Below are 25905 nucleotides of genomic sequence, written 5' to 3'. Positions count from 1 at the left end.
TTCCCGCAGGAATTTTTGGTAGAATACCTGGAGAAACTTCCGAAGGAATTCCTGAAGCAACTTCCGGAGAAATTTCCGGAGAAGTTCTCCGAGGAACTTTCCTGGGAAATTCCTGGAGAAATTTTCCCGAAAAGCTTCCAGAAGAATTCTCCGAGGAATTTCCGGTGGAATAACTGATAGAACTTCCATATGACTTCCGGGTGAATTTTAGGAGGATCTTCTGGAGGAATTTTCGAGAGAATTTCTGAAGGAGCTTCCGAAGGAATTCTTGGAGAAGGTTTAGGAAGAATTTTTGAAAAAACTTTTAAGAGAACTATTCTCCTAGAGGATCTTCTGGAGAATTTTTTGAAGGAACTGCTAGCTGGGGGACTTCTTGGAGCAATTTCCGGAGGAATTACTCGAGAAAGTCCCAAAGGAATTACCAGAGGAATTTTCGGAGGAACATCCGGAGGAATTCTTGAAAGAACTTTCATAAGACTTCTGGGGGTATTCTTGAAGAAACTCCCGGATTTTTTAAGGAACTTTTAGAGAAACTATTCTTCTGGAGGATATTCCGGAGGAATTCTCGAAGAAACTTTTTGGGGAGTTCCTGGAGGAACTTCCAATGGAGCTCCTGAAGGAACTTCTGGAAGAATTACTGGAAGAACTTCTAGAGTAACTTCCGGAGCAACTTCCGAAGGTATTCCTGGAGAATCTTCGGAGGAATGCCTGAAGAAATTTCCGGAAGAATTTCCCAATGAAAAGGAATTCCCGGAGGAGTTTCCGAGGAATACCTGAAGTAACCTTAAGAATACTCTAACAGTAACTTACGGAGGAAATCATGGAGAAACTTCCGGAGGATTTCCTTGAAAAAATGTCTGTGAAATTCCCCGAGGAACTTCCAGAGGAATTCTTTGAAGAACTTTCATAAGACTTCTGGGGGAATTCTTGGAGGAACTTCCGGAAATTTTTTGAAGGAACTTTCAGAGGAACAATTCTCCTGGATGACCTTCCGGAGGAATTCTCGGAGAAACTTCTTGAAGAGTTCCTGGAGGAGCTTCCAGAGGAATTCCTGGAAAAGCTTCCAGAATAACTTTCGGAGCAACTTCCGGAGGTATTCCTGGAGAAACTTCGGAGGAATTCCTGGAGCAACTTGCGGAAGAATTCCTGGAGACATTTCCGGAAGAATTCCCCGAGGAACTTACAGAGGAATTCCCGGAGGAGCTTTGTGGGAAATTCCTGGGAAAACTTTCCCGAGGGGCTTCCAAAGTAATTTCAGAAATTTCCATCCATTTTCTTTCAAGAGTTCCATAGAATTTTCCTTGGGAATTACAAAAAGCTTGTTTTGAAAAAAAATGAAAAAAAAAATTTAGAAATGCACGCTCATGGGATCAATAATCCTCTGTGGACATAAAACATCTACCGTGGTCGAGCAGGAATAGCGAACGTTCGGATTATTTCAGGGACAGTGTTTAGAACCATCTTTGATGGTATGCAAGAGAACGATGTGTGGCAACGGAGGATGAACCACGAACTCGCCCAATTCTATGGCGAACCCATTTTCCAAAAGGTAGCTAAAACGAGGTTCAAACGATTTTGAAAGCGCGGGCGCAACTGAGTATAAAAAGATTTGGCCTCGAACAGTATACTGTGGCGTCAACATTTTTGATTCAGTGTTATCTTTTTAGATTGAGCTAAATAAATGAAAATGAAGAACTAGAATTTGACTTGGAATCCCAAACGAATTCGTTCGAAATTTCAAAAGCATTCGCATTGGAATCTTAGGATTCTTCTTGGAATCTTAATAGGATTCGTTTTGAATCTCAGCGGGATGCGCATTAAAATCTAATAAGCATTTGCATTGAAATCACAGAAGGATTATCTTTGGAATTCCAGAAGGATTCGATTTGGAATCCCATTAGGATTCACTTCAGAAGCATTTAAAATAAAAGCTCAAAATTATTCGTTTTGAAATAGCATAGAGATTCGCTTTGGAGTCTCAGAAGAATTCAAATTGGAATTCCAGAAGAACTCGCTTTGGAAGCACATAATTTGCTTCGGAATTCCAGAAGGATTCAAATTGAAATTCCAATGTTGACGACATTGTTTCTACGATGTCTGACGTGGGATTCTTTCAATTGCTACATCTTCCTTCTAAAATCTAGAACCTTCATAGCACTTGTATTGCTTGTTAGTGGTCTTAGGTTTAAAACCCGGATTTTTCTCACGCTACTAAAAAAACTGAGATGAATACAATTAAAAAATCACCTTCTCAATGTCTTATTATTTAAATGTTAGTTCAAAAGCAACTCTAAATCGCAATCGATCAGGGTAAATAACGAAAGATAATTATATTTTTGATTGAAATAAAAGTTAAGAAACGAATAAGTATGAAGAATAATATTAAAGCAACTCTGATGTACCCACTTTGCGGTAATGGTGGCTTTCTCGCAAATTTTGATACCATAGTTCGATCAGAGCCATTTTCAATAGTGCCGAATACATGAATGGTGTTTTTTATACATACACACATGTCAAAACACAGACATCACCTCATTTGATCGATCTAAGCTGAGTGATATTTATCACTATGGGTCACCGTGCTTCCTATAAAAATTTTGTTTTTGGATTGAGTAATGTTGGCAACACTAACCTATTCGTTGTTGAAGTTGTTAGCGAGGGCCCTTCTTCAGCTTTCGCTATGACATCTCACTGAGTGGTTTTGTAGTCCATCCGGAAGCTTTTCCACCACAGTCGAGTAGGCCAGTAACAAATTGTTCCCTGAATTGCCTGAGAACGACCAGGCAGCCATCGCTCTCGAAACTGCTGATCATCTGAGCATGCTCGGCGGCGAAGCGGTGCTGCCCCTTCCGGGTGTTGATTGACGCAGGCACTGAAACTGAATAACTGCGACGACGATATAAGGAAATAGAGGTGACGGCATCCCAGAATCCAGATGCGCACCGTTTGATATGAATCAGTTTGACGAGTTTAGAGCCCACACCGAGATTGAAAATCCAGACTACCTGAAAAAAAATAGATGAGATGTACCTACTAGGCGTTCGGAGACAAGAGAATTATTAGTGCTGTCCAATGAGCAGCTCGAAGTAGCTCGAAGTTGTTCCCGTCCTGCTTGTTCTGTTTTGTCAACAAATGGGCATGAGCAGGACAGGAAGAAACTTCGAGCTACTTCAAGCTCTCATTGGACAGCACTATTATAAAGAGCCTACCAGCAGCATCGATATTTTTCCTATCGGGCTGAAAAACTTGGCATTGGTGACAAACTACAGTCGGACGATCAGACCCACTTGTGAACGGTCATATAATTTCCATTGGGATGTAAACAGATGGAACATCCTGCTTGTGCCCAACGCATATCTGTGGGGGAAACTTCCTATCCTTGAACCAGTCGTGCTGTAGTATCTCGCATATCGCCATCCGCTTGCCGGAACACCGGGTACTGGTACAACTCAATCCGACTCTGCAACGCCTACGCCTTGCTGAAATAGTTTGGTCGAGGCTCTTCCTTGGCTGTAATTATGCATAATTGTATTTAATGCCGTGTCTGAATATATGTATATATATAATATAATATATACAAAAATATTCAACCGTCTAAGACGAGTTAAGTAACTCCATTTAATTCCACCAATAATTTCGATACCTTTTTAAATGGAGTTACTTAACTCGTCTTAGACGGTTGAATATTTTTGTGATGAAATCTCCTTTTCAAGAAAAACTTACCGTAGGAAATTGTTCTCGAAGCACCGAAAGCTTTTCAAATCAGCCTGAAAATCATGTACCCAAGCGGAAAAACTCTGATTGTATCCAAAAACATATGTGATCAAATTTTATTATCGGCGCTGTTGCTCGTGTTCCAAAGTCGATACCGGATAACAGCGAAAGGTGTGGGAAGTTCTACAGTCCTGGGGTGTATTTTTTGCTGAGATTTTCTGATTTTTTGGACGGCACTATACCGCTGTTTCCGTTCAACGTTTTCACACGAGCAGGTTCCACTAAATAGATTCCGTCACTGAAACAACAGGATTGGTTTCGTTTTTGTGCCACTTCTGATTATTTGGATCTGGAGAGGTTACTTCTGGTCCGAATCGTTTATAGGAAGAACGTTTTCCGGCTGGATCACGAACGATTGAAAAATACTCTTCATATGAAACGAGAACGAGATTTCCAACATGAACGTCTTGATGCGACTAAGTAACTGCAATGTATGTAATTAAATAAATCGTTGGTATAAGATGGAAATGATGAAATTCCTAAAAATTTAATATTCTTACAAAATAGCGATAGCGTGTCGTCACTACTGAACTGACTGACATGTCGATATTCTCTCAATCGTGCCGAAAGGATGCGTGGAGATGGTAAGGATAGACGGATAGACGAGGTCCACTCGTCTCGATCAATTGATTTTTGAATCAGAAAACACCATATCAGAGGTAAACAAAAATGTAAATGACAACTGTTGTCAAACTGACGTGATTCGAATTGAGGGGCTTCTCAATGGTCGAGTGATTGTAATAATTGTAATCCGTCACTCCCCAGGGGTATATAGTGGTGCCCGGAAAAATGGCCACCCCTCCGTCTATGTATTCGTCAATGGGTATATAGTGGTGCCCGAAAAAATGGCCACCACTCCGTCTATGTATTCGTCAATGGTGGTAGCGAAATGGTGCTGGATGGTGAAAAATTTGAAGTGGTAGAAGAACATTAGTGACGTGCGATAATGATGTTACCCGCGAGGTGAAAAGGCGTATTGCAGCTGCAAATAGGGCTTATTACGGACTTCGTAACCAGCTTAAGTCCCGTAGTCTGCAAACGAAAACAAAACTCGCGCTGTATACTACTCTGATTCTTCCGGTGGCTTTATACGCCCATGAGACATGGACGTTAAAGGAGGCTGATCGGAGAGCTCTCGGAGTGTTTGAGCGTAAGGTGCTGCGGACAATACTCGGCGGTAAACAGGAGAACGGTATCTGGCGGCATCGCATGAATCACGAATTGTACCAGGTGTATAAAGGGCTGGATATTATTAAGCTTATACAACACGGCAGACTACGGTGGGCTGGTCACGTTGTTCGTATGCCGGAAGAACGTCAAGCGAAGATAATATTTAGTAGAGAACCCGGAAGAGGCCGCAGACTTCGTGGAAGGCCGCGTACACGATGGCTTTTTGCAGTTGAAGAGGACTTGAGAGCGCTCAATGCGATTGGCCCAGGATCGAGTCCAGTGGAGAAGGATACTCCATTCGGCGTAGGTTTATCGAAGAGCTGTAGCCCATCAAGTATCAAGTAAGGGTCTGTTTACAAATTACGTAACGCAAAAATCCAAGTTTTTGACCCCCTCCCTCCCCCTCGTAACAAAAAGCAACATTTTTGGTACCCCCTCTCTGCCCCATATAACGCGTAACTATAAAAATTTTTGAAGGCAGGTTTTTTTCCTTCTGACGCATGTAGAAACGAAAATATAATTTGCGACCATGACCATTCAAATAGTTTAGCGGGACTGTTCTGTCGAGAAATACAATATTTCAAGCTCTATCTGGTAAAAGGGCGAATGTCGCAAGAGAGAATTCTCTTCGTCGACTTCCCCTCTTTCAAATAAAAGTGACAAGCAGAGGATTTCTTTGCAGTTTATCACCTCAGAATGCAAGTTTCCATTGTTTTCAGGAATGGACGTCAAAAATTTTCACAGTGCGATTTTTTTCCGTTTCGGCTTCCAATAACTACATAATCCAGGAGGGTGAAATGCCTGTCATCCGCGGTACAATGGCACTCTACCCAACATCGTTTTTGGTACTTCTGTTTTTGGTACCCAGTTTCTGGGTAGTATACCCGAATTCAGCGCTCATTTTGGGTGATTGGTTGGTACGCAGTTAGTGCTAATTATCGGCAATTAACTTCTCCTGGCGAAAACTTGCAATTGGTTGAAGTACATCGATCCTTTTGTGTTTGTATGGCTTCTTTATGTCGAAAAATAGCTCGTCGATATATCCGAAGTTTTGTTATCATGAAACAAACGAAATTAAAACAAAAACATTGTACGCCATATTGAATGAATGGTGGGTAGGCGTTGAAGCCTTCTCTTCAGTCCCCTGACATAATCAGAAGAAAATTCTGAGTATGTTTTTGTGCGCGGAGTTGTTTCTATGCTGAGGCATAGCATCGCGAGTGGTGTTTTCGTGTGATTCTAAACTGGCCATGAATGCTCTTTCAAAAACTTTTGAGTTCGGCTGGTGGTGGTGGTTTCATTATTGTTTCCCAAGTGTTCCCAAAAGATTTGTGTCTCTATCGGTTCAGCGATTTATATATATGTGTTATAATAAGAAAAAGTAAAATACGGTGTGATTGAGAAGTGAATAAACAAAAGTATGTGTGTGTATCAAATTGGTGTACATTGGAAACAAATCGTTATTGAGAGATTGTGGAAAGCACTCAAACCAAATAATTGAACCGTTAACTAACTATTCAAGAAGATTCTGATGAATACGTCGATCACACATCATCATCGTAACTCCCCTCAAACCATTTGAACGTCCAGCATTCCCATGGATAGCGCGTGGTACTACGGCTCCGGTTCCATTGGATGCACAGCGTAGGCACAACGCACATTTATTACATTCACATCGTGGAAGCGGAGATTGGTGAGAATTTTCCAGTTATACCTTTCTATTATTGGTAATAATATGAAATTCGTCTAAATAATCGTACCTCGGTAAATCAGAATGCTTCTCGCTAATTTCTAACTGGTCGTTGCTGCTTAGCTTCTCGTAATCTCCAACTTGAAATATCGTTAAAGTATGTATGTGGGGTTTCTATTGTACATTTTCTATTTTCTGTATTGATTCAAATCGAATGAACTAATGAGACCGTAATGTACCTCTCCCTTTGGTTTAACAGTGTAATAATGTTGTATTATGTAGGTGGTATCGTGGCATAAACAATTCAAGATTATATAAAATCGTTTCAAACACACTTCCTACAGCCATTAGCAGGAATTGTATTAAATATACTTAAAACAACTACCTTCTAGATGTGACAAATATGACAACATTAAAGATGATATAAAAAAATGTCACAATATTTTAGACAATTAAATATTACAAGAAATTACATTCATTGTATTGCTCGATTTTCGCTTGTGTTCTTTCTTTCGTTTCAGAGGGCGAGAAATGGCGCTTGAACCTAGGCTTATATGTACACTGATGAACATAAGTATTCCTCATGTTTTCATAATAAGCATATGAATGCTTATATCCATTAGTGTATAAGCCAGGGCACTAGACTAAAAACTGTGTCCCATCCCATGATTTCGAGGACCCAAGGAGTGTACAGTAATCCTTTTAGCGAAGTTACTCCCAACGATTCATTATATATCACTTAACAATATGAACGGAACGGTTGGTACGAGATGTCCCCGTTTTATGGTTTGAATGTGAAATCAAGTTGAAAATTGATAAAAAGAAGGAAAAATACCTGTACTGGATAGCTGAAGCTCGGTATCTCTTGAATTGTACCTCCACCAGTGTCCAACCGGGATCCTGCTTCCCGAATACACATCACACTATAAGGCAATCCGGACGGCTGTTTTCTTGCAAAGCGAAACCTCGATAGTAAATATTATGGCGGGGAAGGTCAACTACTTCGGAATATGCAGGTCGGAACTCGAGTTTAGAGCCCTCTTGATGAACAATAATTATCACTTGGTAAACAGTAGCGAGGGCTGAAATTGACTCTTCACCTCCCCAGAATCCGCTAATCTCCAGCTTGTTTAGAAACATGTCCACTTTATCGTCGATAGGGCAATACTCCACAAACTCGTCTGCAGCATGGAAAGCTAGCTGATCGTAGTAATACGGTAGATTATTCCGAATCTCCGCAACAGCAGCTAAACGTGCCTGCTGACTGTACGACTTGAATAGATGATGCTTGGGGGATATTCCATAAACCTGATGAACGATTGAGCCGAAAAGGCAATCCCCATCTCCAGGAATCTTCATTAACCAGAAACGATTTCCACTTCCATCCACAATCTGCTCCATCTTAAAAGCAATGTATAGTCTTGGAGAACTTGAAAATTTACCTTTGAATAGTAAGCCGAATAAATTCTATGACGCCAAGAATGACTACCAAAATTGAAAAAAAAAATCCAGCCCGTAGCATGCCAGAGATTTTTTTTTTTCCTATGTACTGATGAATATATAATGGCTTGTATACTAGAAATCGAGGACTGATGTATGAGTGAGTTACGGTTTTATAGTAGCACCAAAATAACATAGCCCGTCGGAGTCCTCGAAAAGCAAGCAGACATTTTTTGCTATCATTGTTATTATTTATCAAAAAAGGCATTAATGTTAGGATTTTTTATTCATTGATAGGCGTGTGTGCTATGTACATACAGTATCCCCCCGTTTGTCCGGACCTCGCTAATCCGACGACTCGTTAGTCCGGATCTCGCTGATTCGGAATTTTCCGGATTAAAAAGTATCAACACTTGTTTGAACACATTATACTGTCAGTTTTCAGATTTTTGCTGTGATTTTGTTTTGGTTTTTTTGTATGGATTTGACGGATCGGATTAACGAGAGGAACCTCGATAGTCCGGCCATACATTTATCGGACCAGCGGGGGTATATTGTATTAGATAGTGTTTATATAGGTGTGGAGTTGCATAGATCGTATCACATACCAAAGTGAATCCAGACCTATGTAACTGTTTTCCCTACCCATCCCTACTCGCAAAAATCCTTCCTGTGACAATCGTGGAGATGCAGAGGTATACACGGTCTCTAGAAACAACGATTGTCACACACTAATATTCCTTCCCATCCCCGATAGACCGTGAGGACGTGGCCGGCGCCGTTATTTATCATTTAATTTCTAGAGCCCTCGAATTGTGCACATTGAGGTTGGAAAGCAAATCCCATGCCCCACCCACTGGTTCCTTGTGCAATTTCGATTGCTCTGATCAATCACGGAGTAGCAACTACGAAGTGTACGGTCATCATGCTCATGCTCATGCTCATGCTCAGAATGCAAGTTTCCATTGTTTTCTATCGTGCTGAGGTGATAAACCACAAAGAATTCCGCCGCTTGTCACTTTTATTAAAAAGAGGGGAAGTCGACGAAGAGAATCCTCTCTTGCGACATTCGCCCTTTTACTAGATAGAGCTTGATTTGTTAGTGTTTTTACGCATATCACTCAGTCCCGCTGTGCATGATTTCGTTAATGACTAATACGATAACGAAAGACATATCATTTATAAATTGAACTGTTTACGTGGTTTAGCTAAAATGCAAATGTTTAGAATGAAAACTCTCTGGGCTGCCTCTATTAATTTGACTTGGTTTGGAAGATCTAATCATGAAATACAATACCAATAAAAGCGTTGTTCCAAAAGTCGTTCCATAAAATAATATAATCTGTAGAAATCGTAAATTTTCATCGTGAGACTAAAATGCCCTGAAATTAAGCAACAATTATTCAAACAAAACTTGCTGTCTTTTGAAAAAATGCATTAAGTAGCCTGCTCTGAGGTAAAAAGTATAAAACTACAAAGACTAACATGGGACAATTATGGGTAGTATGGCGAAGAGGATAGGTTGATGCGTATTTGTCGTCTTGATCAAGACATGTCAGCAATTACTTCAATCAGGCTGATTGAAAAAAAATTTAAAATATATTTTTATTCGCGTTATGCGTAACATTTGGTAGTACCCACCCCCCCCTTTTTGTGTAACAAAGAATAACGCAAGTTGGACCTCCCCCCTCCCCCCAAAAGCGTTACGTAATTTGTGAACAGAACAAGCCCTAAGTACTTATCTGCCTGTTTTTCCAGATATTTCTCAAACTCGCAAAGGCAGCCCTTGCTTTTTTGATCCGTGCCCCTATGTCGATTTTGGTAGCGCCGTCTGACGCCATTTGGCTACCAAGATATTGGAAGCTTTCAACATTCTCCACTGATTGCCCGGTTACTGGAAGGGGTCACCGTGTTTACATCCAACGCAACGATTTGGTTTTGTTGACGTTGATGACTAAACTACCGTGAATCGCATATGCCCATGGGCAGCCCATGTCCATATGAATAGGAAACCCAACAAAGATGGGACATATATGCGATTCACCGCAGTAAACCTGCCGTAGATAAGCGCTCGGCAAGGTTGTTGAGCTTACTCTGTATATCAAAGCGCCGTTGAGCGAGGAGTGCATCGTCATCAGCCAATTCGAAGTCGTTTAGGTGCTCCATGGTTATAGACTGTCATAGCAGCTCGCGGATTGGATCACGGTCAATCGCACCTACCAAAATAGAATACATCCTTGCCTCACACCAGCTACGGCCCGGATAGGGTTGGACAAGACCTCTTTGTGCAGCACTCTACACGAGAAAGCCTCGTACTGTGCCTCGATGAAGCTGATGATTTTCTCAGGAACCCCCTTGCGTCTCAGGGCGCCTCACATATTCTCGTGATTGAGACGGTCGAAAGCTTTTTCGTAGTCAATGAATACCAAGTAAAGGGACTCTTGGAATTCGTTGACCTGCTCCAGAATGATACGGAGCGTGACAATATGGTCCACACAGGATCTTTCGACACGGAATCCGGCCTGCTGCCGCCGGAGAGTCGCATCGATCTTCTCCTGAATCTGGGCTAGGATAATTTTGCATAGAATTACAGGTACACAGCAACATACTGCTTCGCCAGTTGTCGAGGCCTTTTTGGGCACCTTCACTAAGATACCTTGCATCCAGTCGACCGGGAAAGTTGCGGTGTCCCAGATATTACGAAATAAACGATGCAGTAGTTGAGGTCAGTTTTGAGCATCTCGGCTGATATGCAATCGACCACTGGGGCTTTATTCGATTTCATGCTTTGGATGGTTGTTTGAATCTTAGGGAAGATCCATAAAGTACGTCACGCAAAAATTGGCGATTTTCAACCCCCCCTCCCCCCTTCGTCACACTTTTTGTATTAACATTCTAAAATTTTTGTATGAGTCGTCACGTTGTTCGGAACCACCCTCCCCCCTAGGAGCGTGACGTACTTTGTGGATGGCCCCTTAGCAGTGATGGAGCTTCGGTATTGACGCGTGTTATGCAACCCCGTGAAACAAGCACTAATTCTTGAAGCCACCGTTTGTTGGTGTGGCGCTAGTGCTGTTCTTGAAGTTTAAAGCTCCGTTCATATTGTACCGTACATTTCGCGCGGGTATTTAATTATGTATCGCAAAATGATTTTCGAAAATTTAAATTTCAATAACATACACTTAATTCATTTCACAGTATTCGGTAAATTTTACCAAAATCTCAACAGCAGAACTATTCGGTAAATATTTTACAGATTTTTTGTAATTTTTTCCATTGTTCAACTGTCAAAATCACCGAAAATCAGTTAAATTATTTACCGAACAGTTCTGCTGTTGAGATTTCGGTAAAATTTTACCGAATTCGGTGATTTATTTTAAGTGTGTAAGTTAAATTGTTCTGTTTTCGTCATTTATCCAGCATTTTACGTGCGGTGATAGCTGCCAAAATATTTATAATTATCATCAAAATAAGCCGAAATTATCACTGAAAAAAAAATCAATAAATTAATTTCGATAGCCGCCACAATTTAACATGTTCTGGTAAGGTGCAATCTATTTGACGTTTGTTTTGTGTCGTTTGTCATCGCAGCGATAATCATCATCCTCATGAATTTATCATTATTGGCGAATAAGGGTTGCATGAAGAAGAAGAAGTCTAAGGATAATATTTGAAAAAAAAAATGCACGAGGAAACATACGGGAAGTTTTTTAGAACTCTTCTCAAAAGTTTTAGGAGCAATTTGATTAAAAACGGTTTGCAGTATGGGGCTGGATTTTCCTTCTACTGCATAATAAACGCAATTTTTCGATTTCAAATTTTATTTTGTGATATCACACTTGATACACAGTACGAGAAAAGTCGAACCCCGTACTGCTTTCCGTTTTAAATCAAACTACTTCTAGACATTCCACTAAAAGAGCTTAAAATAAGCGGCCGTTAGCGTTTGTAAGATGCTGCCCAATTGGAGGTATCATTTCGAGCTTCTCCAATACGACAAGCACTTTTGAAAAAACGATTTTCTTTCAAGAAAATCAGTGATTTGCATGATTTGTGATTTTCGAACAGTCTCCTCAAGCATTGAAACACAAAGGCAAATATCTACACTATCTTTTTACTTCCTTTCCTTTAATTATTTTGTTCCCATGTCCCATATGAATAAATAAACATTGCCCCGTGTGAATTCACTCTTATTTTAACGCGGTCGAAAGCATGTAAATATTGTCCTCATATCACGTCAGGTGACGTCACGCTACACACGTTTCATAAGTCAAAACAAAAATTTAGCAATGTTGCCAGTATTTTTTATTCTGATCATTCAAATGTCAAAAGTGTGCCACGCGGTGCCACACTTATGAGTAAAATCTTTAAAATGTGTGCTTGGAACATTGTGCTTAGCGTCCCACCCCTTGTTAGCGCCTGGCTACGGCAGCGGCGGGTATGAAACCAGCCACTGTGTGATTAGTCAAAAGATATTTTAGTTACCAGATAAAGATTATCGCTTCGGTTCCCTTTGTTCTGCTGTCCGAAACATGTGTGGTACCTAACTGTCAAATCGTATGTATTTTTCCTTCATTGACATTTAGTTCCCCTATCCTCGCCAGCAAAAGATGTCCCGGACAGCGACAATCTTTATCTGGTAACTATTGCGCTTAACTAAGATATCTTTTTTTATCCAGCTTTCCACGCTCGGTAATGGGCGGCTTGTCGGTGTGTAAAAATCATTCGGCACTGTACTGTTTGACACTAGCTGGAGGAAAACCCACTGGCATTCCTGGGTGAGGGGAAGGGAAAAGGCCTTTTCGCCAGTGAGTTTTCCTCCAGCTAGTGTCAAAAAGTACAGTGGCCGGCAAGCCGCCATTATGGAGCGTGGAAAGCTACGGATTATCAAATTAATAATTAATAATTATTATTGATTTTAATTCGCAAATCGGACCAAAAAGTCTCGTGAAAAGGCCTATTCACCTGTGAGTAGAAAAAAATAAGCGTGTTTTCCGTTGTAAACAATGATCAACTGTGGTAGTGGCTGAGCTGTCATCAATCAATACTGTCTTTTCATATGAGCGTAAGTTGCATATTTAAAATATTAACTTTTCCGAAGTATATCTCAAAAATAAAATCACGCATTAAAATTTCATATGGAAGCGCTACCACGACGAATATAGTGGAAAAAGATCAACATAATTTCCACCGCTGCTGGACAAGTGCAGAAATTAAATTACGTATACTACAATTTAAAAACAAATTGTTTGACTACACAACACAAGAAAAGGCATGCTTGTCGAAATCTATTTTTAAAGTAATTGTAATTGTGATTTTTTTGTATCAAAACAAGTATCATATACACTGAGCATATACATATTGACATTTTGTTGAAATCAGCATTATTTAGAGGTACCTATACACTACAAAAATTCCACACATTTTTATTGGCAAAAATCCATTAATTTGATTCATGATTCTAATTAGTGCACACATAACCACTCTCCACGCGAAGTACAAATATAATCTATAATCAAATAAAATGTATGTGTGGTCTCTAATATGCAGTTATTGAATTTATGTGTGGGTACAAATTGCATATATTTGGGTCGCCAAATTGCAAAAAAAATATGTGTGCGACAAATATATTCAATATAAAGAATTTTTTCGGTGTAGTTTGCAATTTTCATTTAGGTCCTTATGAAACATCAATTTTGCCATATTTTTTAGTTGCATTTTGTGTGTGGCTCGATCAGTTGGTTTAGCAAGTTCTGATAAAGTAGTTATGAATGTTTGTTAAAAACAAGTGCTTTGATAGTGAGTCATATCGATCGGACTTCGGAAATGTTTGCTTAGGAAGGACATTCAAGTTTGTGTGCTACTTTCAGCTGCTGCTGGCTGATCACTCCTGGGACGACGGGATAAAGTGCAACTGCGTCAGAAAAGTGCAAAGTTTATGCCATTCAGTTGGAGAACAATGAGCACCAGCTATCCAGATGCACCCCTCGGGATTCGACTTGTAACATCTCTATGGGGGAAAGTCTGTCCCCGATGGCAGGTCAATCGACTGCTCTGGTGAGTAACATCTTTGTTGTGGGCAATATTGTAAGATTATGCGGGAAGTTTTTTTTTCTGCTGATAACACGTATACAAATTTATGGAAAGCATTACCTTAGCATTAGGTTTAACTTTATTGTAATAGATAAGGTCCTTAGGAATGCGAATAATTAGATATGCGTAAAAATAAATATTTTCTTGACCGCATACAGAGTGTAAACAAACAAATAGTTGCCCTTAAAAAAATTCAATTAGGTACAAAATCAATATTTGTTATTTTTTTAATGAATGCTTGATAGAAGTTATGTCAGCTGTAAAGATTTAAATGTAACTCCTGTATTTCAATGTTCTCATACCTGTACCTTCTGTCCCAATTCGCAGAATGATAAAAAATAATCTTTATTACTCTTCAATAATTTCTCCGTATTAGTTTATTATTATCTCTAATAAAAGGCAATATTTCTCAAAAAGTTGCAATCTTTTATAAATCACTTATGCCGCAACAAATATGAATTCCTTCTTTTGTCATGTTGGTGTTTTTATAACGAAGGGGTGGTACATAAAAAATAAATGAATAAATTGTTAAAATCGTAAAACTCTTCAGTTTTCTTAAATAATTTGCTGGGCAAGCTCAATAATTTATTTATTTTTTCAATCAAATTTTGAATTCCCCCATCAAATAAGAAAATAAACCACAAAAAATGTGGGGGCGGTTACAGAAGAAGAAAATAATATTTGTTCCGATCTTATTGTAGCAATGTGAGAGGAAAATTATTGCAAGCGCCACTCATTGACTCCGAGTGGCCACTTAGTGGTCATCTGGAAGTTCTGGAACGTCTCGAGAAGTGATTAATTTAAGAAATTTGGCCTGAAACGCGAATGAAACTCGTTCAAGCAATAGTAGTTCCTTTTATCACCTACTGCTACATTGTCCGGCTTGTCCGCTGCTCTACGGAAGCAACTGAACCGATATTTGAAAGCTTCGGTACGGTTTGTTTTCAGCATTTGTCGAAAGAACTTCACATCCAACGTGTGAAACAGGATTCTTGTCTTACGAGACGAGCCAGCCTCTTGCTGAAAGTTTAGTTAAAAAAGAATAAAAAAAAGAAAAAGGATTTTTGGGCATGAGCTCGACATTCACTACAAAGATCCGAAAAATTTTATCAGCAAATAAAAGAAGACAATTTTGTTGCTATCTTTTCATTCCGTTATTTTGCATTATCTCTTCAGCAAACTTTGGTTTAATGCAATCGTATGTCTTGCTTTTATGGAAATATTCAAAAATCTAACTGTGATTAAAACTTTATTTAAGGCAAATAATTCGTGTCATATTGTTGTTCAAACTTTGTTTGATGACAAAGGGTATATTGTTAGGCGTTGCTTGAATATTGATTTCCTGGGCTACAGGAAAGGCTTCGGAACAACCACAGCACAGCATAAGACAAAGTAGCCCACGATATATACAACAACCTTGATAACAACAAATGTGCTTTCAACTATGTCGATCATGTCAAGCTAATGGTATCCTAAAGGAGGACATGTCCTCCTTTTTCGATAAAAATCGGATGTCCTCCTTTTGTCCTGAAATGTCCTCCTTTTGACGTAAACTACGTCTAAGGGGAAGACTCTGATACAGGGTGTAAAACGGAAATTTCCAAATTCGAGACCGTCACGAAATTAGGATAGATTTCAAACGCTAATAGCTCCTTTATCTTTCAATGGATTTTCGAGATTTTATTATCAATCGAATCGGTAACTCTCCAACAATTTTTTAAGCCCATTGAAACTATTGATTATCAACGCTAAAACATTAAAAATTTCGAATCTTTAAAAACTCAGAAAAATTTTACAGTTTTGTTACGACCACCGTCTGCAGTTGGTTCTTGAACTCTAATTTTGTGCGGTGATTCGCACAAAAAGTACAACAATAGAATCAGAGCAGTGACCGCGGTCGGAGCAAAAAAGTAGTGTTATGAAAAAGTGCTACAGATGCTGGACTTGTTCATGTTAGAAAGAGGTGAATATTAAAATTGATTATCATCTTTAAACAAGGTTACACTTTAACTTTTTTGACGGATATTGAGTAAAATTTCTGTGGGATAGAAAGAGAGAGCAATGCAATTTTACTCAGTTACTGAGTAGGTGAAAGTTAGCGTGTATCCTACTATTTAGGCAGCATCCCTTTAAAATATTTAGCACTACAAAAACATTTAATCGCCATTTAATAGGCAATTAACTATGAGATGCATTGGTCACTCTAAGACGAATAACAATCGGAGAAAGGCATCATCACCACTGTGGAATAATAAATTTGGGGTTTTTAAATGAAAATTTTAAATTGTCATATCCAACCATTTTCATATATAGTGAGTTACGCCAATTTTGTTCGAAACATAAATGAATTGGTGTGCGATCGAACATGATTTGCGGAAAAACTACACATTACACGCGGCAAAACGTTTAACAAAACAAACCTCGCTACCTCCCGACCCCATAATATATTATATTATATTGTATATATTATACATATTATATTCAACATCCCAATGGTTGTAATTTGACTAAGCACGCACGCGCGGTTCGAAGTTTGTATGAGAATTACTATGAAAACAGTAAATTTTTCGGAAAACCGTTGTGCAACGTTGGTCATTAATATCTAAAAATATATGAGTACGTCGGCAACATAGGAAACTTAGCAAGTGAATAAATCGTCTTTATTGCAAAAATTATTAAGTAAATAGGGGGAAAGACGGCTTTGGCAGGTTTTGTTCTATTATTGGCAGGGGGGTTTTTGTCGACCAAATTTTATGAAATTTGGCCACAATATTCTTTGATATGCAAAGAATGTTTAGGCCAAATTTGAGCCTAGTCAGTCATAAAAAACCCCTGCCAATAATAGAACAAAACCTGCCAAAGCCGTCATTCCCCCTACTAAATCGTGGGAAATTCAATTGAGCACGTAAAAGAATAACATATCAATAATGAGCATTTCTATTTTCTTTATAACTTTGCTTACCAAAATCCGATCGGTTTGCAACAACAATCGTCTTACAGATTTAGAAATATTCTACGAAATCTTCTGGTTGCCATGAACTTGTTGTTATTCAAGAAATAATCTGCGCAGATCTACTCAGTGTACTGCTTGTTCAATTGAATCCCCTTATGAAGATGGTGAGTTCGTTCTTTTTTATTTTTATATTTTAATAAATTCGTATGTCGTATTTGACTCGACATCCAGAAAAATCTGCCATTTTAATATCAAATACAAGACGTTTTGTGTTTGGTATTTTTTTTCTCATGTCCTCCCTTTTCAACCAAATGTCCTTCTTTTCGGCAAGATTTGGAGGAACTGTTCTCCTTTGGAGAAATGTCATATGGTCACCCTACTTCCAATAGATCTGAAGTGCTATTATCAGATTAGAAGCATCTACATTGATCTTAGAGCTAAAGTAAATAGCCTGCACCCGGACCCGTAAAAAACTCAAGCCATTATCTTCAATCGAATACCGGAATCAAACATTGTTTTCATTGATGAAGCCTCGTCTTTCAAAAGTGCAGCTCAAATATCAATAATACTAAATTAGATTTTTAATGCGATAATATGTTTATAATTAACTAGCTGTCTCGCCAAAAAATGATCATTTTTTTGCGTCCACTATTTTTGTAGGAAACAAGTCGGTCCTTCAGAATGATCTCTCGTTTTTTACACCTATCATTGATATTGATGGTTGAAAATTAAAAATTCCATGTAATTTGTTCAAAAAACCATTTCATCGAAAAGATTAAGTTTTGTTTTTCAAAACATTCCAATTTCATCATAACATTTTTCATCGTAAAAAGAAGAAGAAAACGAACATAAATAAGCAAAAACTAGGCTGTCTATTCGCGGTCGTACAAATGCCAACTTTGTTATATATATTCAAATAGATTTAGTCAGTGGTTATGTAAGTGTTTTGATTGTTTAGTTTTATAATGGATCTATTGCATTATCCATAACTCTACAATCTCATTATTGGCCAGATACAAAATGCTACACTAACAGGTTTTCGTGCTCAATAAAATACCTAAACCAAAATTTGGTTTAAATTAAATAATAATTAATTATAATAATAATAATAAAAATATAATAATAATAATAATAAATAATTTAATAAACAAATTATCTGAGAGAGAGAAGCCAGCTCACTGACAGATCGTTTATTTACTATGTCTTCTTCTACTTTATTTGTGTGAAAACCGTGGAAACTCAACAAATCAAAGTAACATTTCATAACGTCGGAATCAACATTTTTCACTCCAATAAAAGCTTGTTCGAATTTGCTGTTTTTAATGCTAATGAACTTCCTAACTTGGAACAAATCCGATTTCTCATAATGCGGGATCATTCTCAAGGATAATTACGGGTACAATTCACTGTAGCAGTTACAAAAAAGATGCGTACATAAATTGTCAAATGAATAATTTTGGTTACGACCATTTGAAGTTGCATCGCTGTGTTTACTTTTTCGGTTCGCAGTGACTGTATCGCGGTGACATTAGGATGAACGTAAATAGAGTGAGCTGTCTTCTCTCTCTCAGCAAATTACAAATAAGAGAGCAAAGCGGTTATTTGCCAGTGGGTAGCCACCAAGTGCAGGCGTGGTAGCGGGCCATGGTGACATGGTCTTTTTTTATCGAGTCTGCCAGTAAAAAGCCTCTTCATTCGAAACCAATTCACATTCTTGTATAAAGTCCCTATTTTCAACAATTTTGATCAAAATCTAGGGTTTCATAGATCACGGTGTGGACAGAAACCGAAATCCCTGATTAATCCACCTAGTTGCGTTTGTGCCTTTCTCGTGTGATATTATACGTAAATGCAGAGCCGTTGCGTGATCAATTCTTCAACCTGTGCACTGTTTGAGCAAATTGAATAATTGATTTCATTTGAAAACATTGACTGATTTTGAAAAAGGGATCAAACCCAAAATCCCCTTTTTCCGGGCAAACGTCTAAAGAAGGAAAAACATACACCGATGCCTTATTCCGGGCAAACGTCTATTTTTAAAGAAGGGATCACATTCACCATTCAGAAGGAAACATATTAATCATTGCTTTTCTCTGGGTAAACCATGATTTCGATGGGGGGTTGAGTTGATCGATAACTAAACAATACCACTCTCCCACACCCTCTCCATCCAATCCAATGTCAGTGCCTCCACAACCTTCCCGTTTTCTAAATATCATCCCTAATCCCTATCTTCGTATTCTTAAGAAAAAGAATGTGTATTCCAAATTTGGTAGAAATCGGCCAAGGGGTTCAAAAGTCATACACACAAACATACAAATATTGAGTTGATTATATCAGAGCATTAGTGATTAATCATAGATTTAATCACGATAATAGTTTGTTTAATCATTATTTATTAATCAAAATTATGGAATTTTACATTTAATTATTATTCACTAATCATATTTACAATTGTTTTGAGTTTATTTATTAATCATCAATTCTAATCATTGCATACCTCGCTTTTATTCATTAATCTTTAATCATAATTATATAATGTTTATATCTTTTAATGATCCAATTTAGAATAATGTTACTTGATCACTCTGCAAATCATTCAATTTGATCGTTAATCATTAATCGTACACATAGTGTGTCAACATTTAATCATAATCTGTAATCGATAATCATACTCCAGCGGTTTTTAATCATAATTCATAATCGTGGATCATTGTCAAAAATGAATTTAATCGTTAATCATTTTCAGTCATCATAGTCAAAAATGGATAAATCATTCATCATAATCTTTAATCATGAAGTTGAATGATTTAATCATTCGTTGGAAGCTTTATTCATGATTTCTATGGCCCTTCTACCTACCTACCTACCTTTTCAATAAACATCTTTCAAAAATAGAGAATATGTGTACCAAATCTGGTTGGAATTGTTCCTGGGGGTTGGGACTTAAACTCGTTTTCTAAAGACATCCCCTTCCCCCTTACCCTCGCTCTTTTCCCAATGACCATTCCATTTTGGTTGAAATCGGTACAGGGGTTCAGAAGTTACACTGAATTGCCTGTTTTCTGAACAATACCCCTCCCTCCAGGCCCGTCCCTACTTTTCTAAATTACCCTCCCATATGATCGGCTCCTCATAGTGAATATGTGTACAAAATTTGGTTGGAATCGATCCTGGGGGTTGGGAGTTACACTGAATTGCACGTTTTCCAAAGACAACCCCTCCCCCTTTTCCAAATGACCATCCCACCCTCTTTGTTAACTTCCTCTGACGATAGAGAATCTGTGTACCAAATTTGGTTGAAATCGGCCAAGTGGCTCAGAAGTAGTTAGCGAACATACATACATAGATTATTATTATTATTTATTCAGACTAAGGCCGAAGTGGCCTGTGTGGTATATAAGAGTCTTCTCCATTCGGCTCGGTCCATGGCTACACGTCGCCAACCACGCAGTCTACGGAGGGTCCGCAAGTCATCTTCCACCTGATCGATCCACCTTGCCCGCTGCGCACCTCGCCTTCTTGTGCCCGTCGGATCGTTGTCGAGAACCATTTTCACCGGGTTACTGTCCGACATTCTGGCTACGTGCCCGGCCCATCGCAGTCGTCCGATTTTCGCGGTGTGAACGATGGATGGTTCTCCCAACAGCTGATGCAATTCGTGGTTCATTCGCCTCCTCCACGTACCGTCCGCCATCTGCACCCCACCATAGATGGTACGCAGCACTTTCCTTTCGAAAACTCCAAGTGCGCGTTGGTCCTCCACGAGCATCGTCCAGGTCTCGTGTCCGTAGAGGACTACCGGTCTAATTAGCGTTTTGTAGATTGTCAGTTTGGTACGGCGGCGAACTCTATTCGATCGGAGCGTCTTGCGGAGTCCAAAGTACGTACGATTTCCAGCCACTATGCGTCTCCGAATTTCTCTGCTGGTGTCATTTTCGGCAGTCACCAGTGAGCCCAAGTACACAAATTCTTCTAGCACCTCGATTTCGTCACCACCGATGCAAACTCGCGGTGGGTGGCTCACATTGTCTTCTCTTGAACCTCTTCCTATCATGTACTTCGTCTTCGACGTGTTGATGACTAGTCCGATCCGCTTAGCTTCCCTCTTCAGTATGATGTAGGCTTCCTCCATCTTCTCAAAGTTACGTGCCATAATGTCTATGTCGTCGGCGAAACCAAATAGCTGGACGGACTTATTGAAAATTGTACCACTCGTGTTAATCCCTGCTCTTCGTATTACACCTTCCAAAGCGATGTTGAATAGCAAACACGAAAGACCATCACCTTGCCGTAACCCTCTGCGGGTTTCGAAGGGACTCGAGAATGCCCTGAAACTCGAACTACGCACATCACCCGATCCATCGTCGCTTTGATCAACCGTGTCAGTTTATCCGGAAAACCGTGTTCGTGCATTAGCTGCCATAGCTGGTCCCGATCGATTGTATCATATGCGGCTTTGAAGTCGATGAATAGATGATGTGTGGGCACGTTGTATTCGCGGCATTTCTGCAGTACTTGGCGAATGGCAAACACCTGGTCCGTGGTGGAGCGTTCGCCCATTAAACCCGCCTGGTACTGCCCCACGAACTCCCTTGCAGTTGGTGTTAGTCGACGGCATAAAATTTGGGAGAGTACCTTGTAGGCGGCGTTCAGCAATGTGATTGCGCGGTATTTGCTACAATCCAGCTTATCGCCCTTTTTGTAGATGGGACACACGACACCTTCCATCCACTCCTGCGGCAAAACTTCCTCCTCCCAAATCTTGGTAATGACCCAGTGCAGCGCTCTAGCCAGTGCCTCACCACCGTGTTTAAATAGCTCTCCTGGTAGTTGGTCAACCCCAGGGGCTTTGTTGTTCTTGAGCCGGCCAATCTCCTCCTGGATTTCCTGGAGATCCGGAGCCGGTAGAATTATGTCCTGCGCGCGTTCTCCCAGGTCCATCACCATACCGCCATCTTCGTCTGCCACATCGCCATTCAGGTGTTCTTCGTAGTGCTGTCGCCACCTTTGGATCACCTCACGCTCGTTCGTAAGAAGGTTCCCGTTTATGTCCTTACACATATCGGGCTGTGGCACGTGGCCCTTACGTGAACGGTTTAACTTCTCATAGAACTTTCGTGTGTTATTAGCGCGGTACAGTTGCTCCGTTTCTTCACGGTCTCGATCTTCCTGCTGGCGCTTTTTCCTCCGGAAAATCGAGTTTTGTCTGTTCCGCGCCTGTTTATATCGTGCCTCGTTCGCCCTCGTGCGGTGTTGTAGCAATCTCGCCCATGCTGCATTCTTCTCTTCCACTAACTGCTCACATTCGCCGTCATACCAGTCGTTTCTCTGATCCGGGGGCACCGTGCCAAGTGCAGCGGTTGCGGTGCTACCAATGGCGGATCGAATATCTCTCCAGCCATCTTCAAGAGATGCTGCGCCTAGCTGCTCTTCCATTGGAAGTGCCACTTCCAGCTGCTGCGCGTATTCTTGGGCTAGTCTACCGTCTTGTAGCCGCCCAATGTTAAGCCGCGGCGTCCGACTTCGACGCGTGTTGTACACCGTCGAGAGTTTTGAGCGCAGGCATACTGCAACGAGGTAGTGGTCGGATTCAATATTCGCACTGCGGTAAGTGCGGACGTTCGTGATGTCGGAGAAGAATTTACCGTCGATTAGAACGTGGTCGATTTGGTTTTCCGTTTCTTGGTTAGGTGATCTCCATGTGGCCTTGTGGATATTTTTGCGGGGAAAGAAGGTGCTTCGGACTACCATTCCGCGGGAGGCTGCGAAGTTTATGCATCGTTGGCCGTTGTCATTCGATACGGTGTGCAGACTATCCGGTCCGATGACCGGTCTATACATTTCCTCCCTTCCTACCTGTGCGTTCATGTCGCCGATGACGATTTTAACGTCCCGCAGTGGGCATCCATCGTATGTCTGCTCCAGCTGTGCGTAGAACGCTTCTTTCTCGTCGTCGGGTCTCCCTTCGTGTGGGCAGTGCACGTTGATGATGCTATAGTTGAAGAAACGGCCTTTAATCCTCAGCTTGCACATCCTTGCGTTGATTGGCTGCCACCCAATCACGCGTTGGCGCATCTTACCCAGCACTATGAAGCCGGTTCCCAACTCGTTGGTGGTGCCACAGCTTTGGTAGAAGGTAGCCGCTCGATGCCCGCTTTTCCACACTTTCTGTCCTGTCCAGCAAATCTCCTGCAGCGCCACGACGTCGAAGTTGCGGGGATGTAATTCATCGTAGATCATCCTGTCGCAACCTGCGAAACCTAGCGACTTGCAATTCCATGTTCCAAGCTTCCAATCGTGATCCTGTATTCGTCGCCTAGGTCTTTGCCGATTATATCGAGTCGCATTATCTCTTATATTGTTCGTAATGATTGGTTTTCTAGGCGGCTTATTGGGCCAGCGCAAACCTCCTGTCTCGTCGGAGGGCCGTCGTGTCAGGGCTGTTTAGCGTCCCACCTAACACCAGGACTTGGGCTTGTGCGCTTTGAGCGGCACACGGGCGCTTTGGTGGGGCCTACTTGCGGATACATGCAGCTTTTTATAGAGGTTTAACAGGGCCCACTGTCAAACCCCACCACATCCTAGGCAAGCCCCACAACTCGCAGATGGCCTGGGGAGGGATCGTCAAGCCCTTGGACATAGTCCCTGCTGCCCTGAACATAGATTGGTTTTTATATACACAGTGACCGGCATAATAAAAGCCCACTCGCCGTTTTTTATACAAAATGGTCAACTTCGGAGATCTAGATCTCGATTGCTTGTGAACCAATTTTGCTGAGCTCATTTTACCAGAGCTCAGATATAACTTGAATTTTACCACACCTGAGTTTCGACCATATTGATTCATAGGGTAAAAAATTATTGCGGTAATACCAAGGGTATCGACAAAAATTTATTTTTTAAATATCTTGAATTCTATAGGTTGTAAATTGATGATTTATTCAGCAAAAACGCGTATTTTGGCAATACAAAAAAGTTTGCGGAATATAGGGTAAAGTGCCCAATAGTGGACCCTCCAGCCATTTTTGCATTATTACTGATTACTGCACAATGTCAACATGTTGATGAGAAATTCTATCGGGAGAACCTACCTTACAATCCTATGATTTGATTACATACATTGGAAATGCTATGGAAAGTAAAATTAGATGATTTTTTACAATTCTCCTAAAAAATAAACACCAGAGTGTCCATTTTAAAAATATGTTGGGGGGTCCATAATAGGGAAGAAGAACGTCCCGAAACGGGACATGAAAATCAAATGAAGTGTCGACTATAGGGAAGCAATTTCCCAATATGGACCCGAGGGGGTCTACTATAGGGCGAATTCAGTTAGACTTTAAAATGTTAATTTAAACGAATAACGTCGTGTATTTGGGTGTTTTATGTATGTATCGTGAAGAGGGGATGCAGAGCTTGTTGTTAGATATCACGCAGAATTAATATGTTGAAAATTTCTACTCCTTATGACAGGAAGACCAAAATTTCGCTACTAGGGGGTCCACAACTGGGCATAATATGTTGCTATACTAATAGAAATTGTGAAATAAAAATGATAGACATAGACATAGTTTGGTTATTATCCATTCATCTGATGTGCGAAAGCAGGTATGTTCATTCAGAAAACTCTTATTGGGCAAAAGATAAAACTGTAGCACAGCCTGCTTGCATAAGTTAACAAAACATGGCTGCCTAGTCCCGCAAGATAATTGCTTTCTATAGTTTAAGAAGAATTTAAATCTACCATAATGAAACAGACATATGTTTGATACACTTTTTTAAAGAAGCAGTGGTTAATATCTCCTTATAAATCGACGTATTATCGCTGAAATATTGATTAATTTGCGTGATGAGCCAATGTTACATCCAGGGCCAACATTACCGCCGGTTACCCTATTATCTATTTTTTTGCAATTAGCGATTAGCATGAAATTCAATAGTGATCAACAGCGTTCGGTTAAGAGTTACTATGTGAAAAAAATATTTTTTAATTTTAATTTATTATTTTTTATGGCATTTTGTGCTGAATCGATTGGTATATAACACTATGGGTCTCCGGAACTCTAATCAAAAGTTCGTTTTCGGAGTGAAATGATAGCCTTTCGGTACAACTTTGTTGTACGAGATAGGCAAAGAATATTAGTCGGGTGGTTCAAAAAACGACCCAGCTCCACCATACTCACTCGATTTCTGCTCCGAGTGTCCTCCACAAACCGATTTGAACAAAAACTGATTGAGCACAAGCCGGTTCATGTTTGTATGAAAACTAGTATGGAAAACTAACCTCACAGACAAATTCTGGCTATTTTGTTGAATTACACGTTTCACTGACGCTTTCTGAGAAGCCTAATTATCTTGCTAAAGATTCGCAACCTCGATTCAAATCGACTCCCAACTATTGGAACGACCATTCAATATATGCATTGTCATTGTCTCTTGAATATTTCATCCAGTCATATGGTCTCCCCCCTCGCCAGCGCCCAATGACGGAGTGCCACAATCAGAATAATGTAAAATTCATCGTCGCCATATCAACTGTCATACAATCCTGAAACGACTTGTACACGGCCTCTATTCAAACCAGCCCAAACCATCGGATAACACCCAAATTATGAATCATAATCGACTGAGCGTGGCGGAGCAAAATCATTTTTTGAACCATCCTAATTATTAGTTTGCTGCTGCCGGTGCTGTTGTTAACATTCGCTCCGCGATCAGTTTTTAATCGTTTTTTCGGGCAAAAATAGCAGTTTATATTATGTTTTCGGTTCAAACAAGTGAC

The 25905-nt window shown here is 40.1% G+C and overlaps 1 protein-coding gene across 4 annotated transcripts in view; it reads left to right on the top strand.

Annotated features, from left to right (window-relative positions):
• Positions 1-13746: 13746 nt before the first annotated feature.
• The window catches only part of LOC134211580 (glucose-6-phosphate exchanger SLC37A2), a 30796-nt gene continuing 18637 nt past the window's right edge, over positions 13747-25905 (top strand). Inside the window, exons 1-2 of one of the 4 annotated variants that reach the window (XM_062688585.1) lie at positions 13747-13873; positions 13945-14131. In XM_062688585.1, coding sequence (XP_062544569.1) covers positions 14013-14131 — 119 coding nt within the window. In that variant the 5' untranslated portion in view covers positions 13747-13873; positions 13945-14012. The other 3 variants (XM_062688588.1, XM_062688586.1, XM_062688587.1) reach the window with 3 other exon arrangements.

This window comes from Armigeres subalbatus, chromosome 2 (genome assembly GCF_024139115.2).
Source record: "Armigeres subalbatus isolate Guangzhou_Male chromosome 2, GZ_Asu_2, whole genome shotgun sequence".
Taxonomy (NCBI): domain Eukaryota; kingdom Metazoa; phylum Arthropoda; class Insecta; order Diptera; family Culicidae; genus Armigeres; species Armigeres subalbatus.
This window is presented reverse-complemented; position numbering and strand designations above follow the sequence as displayed.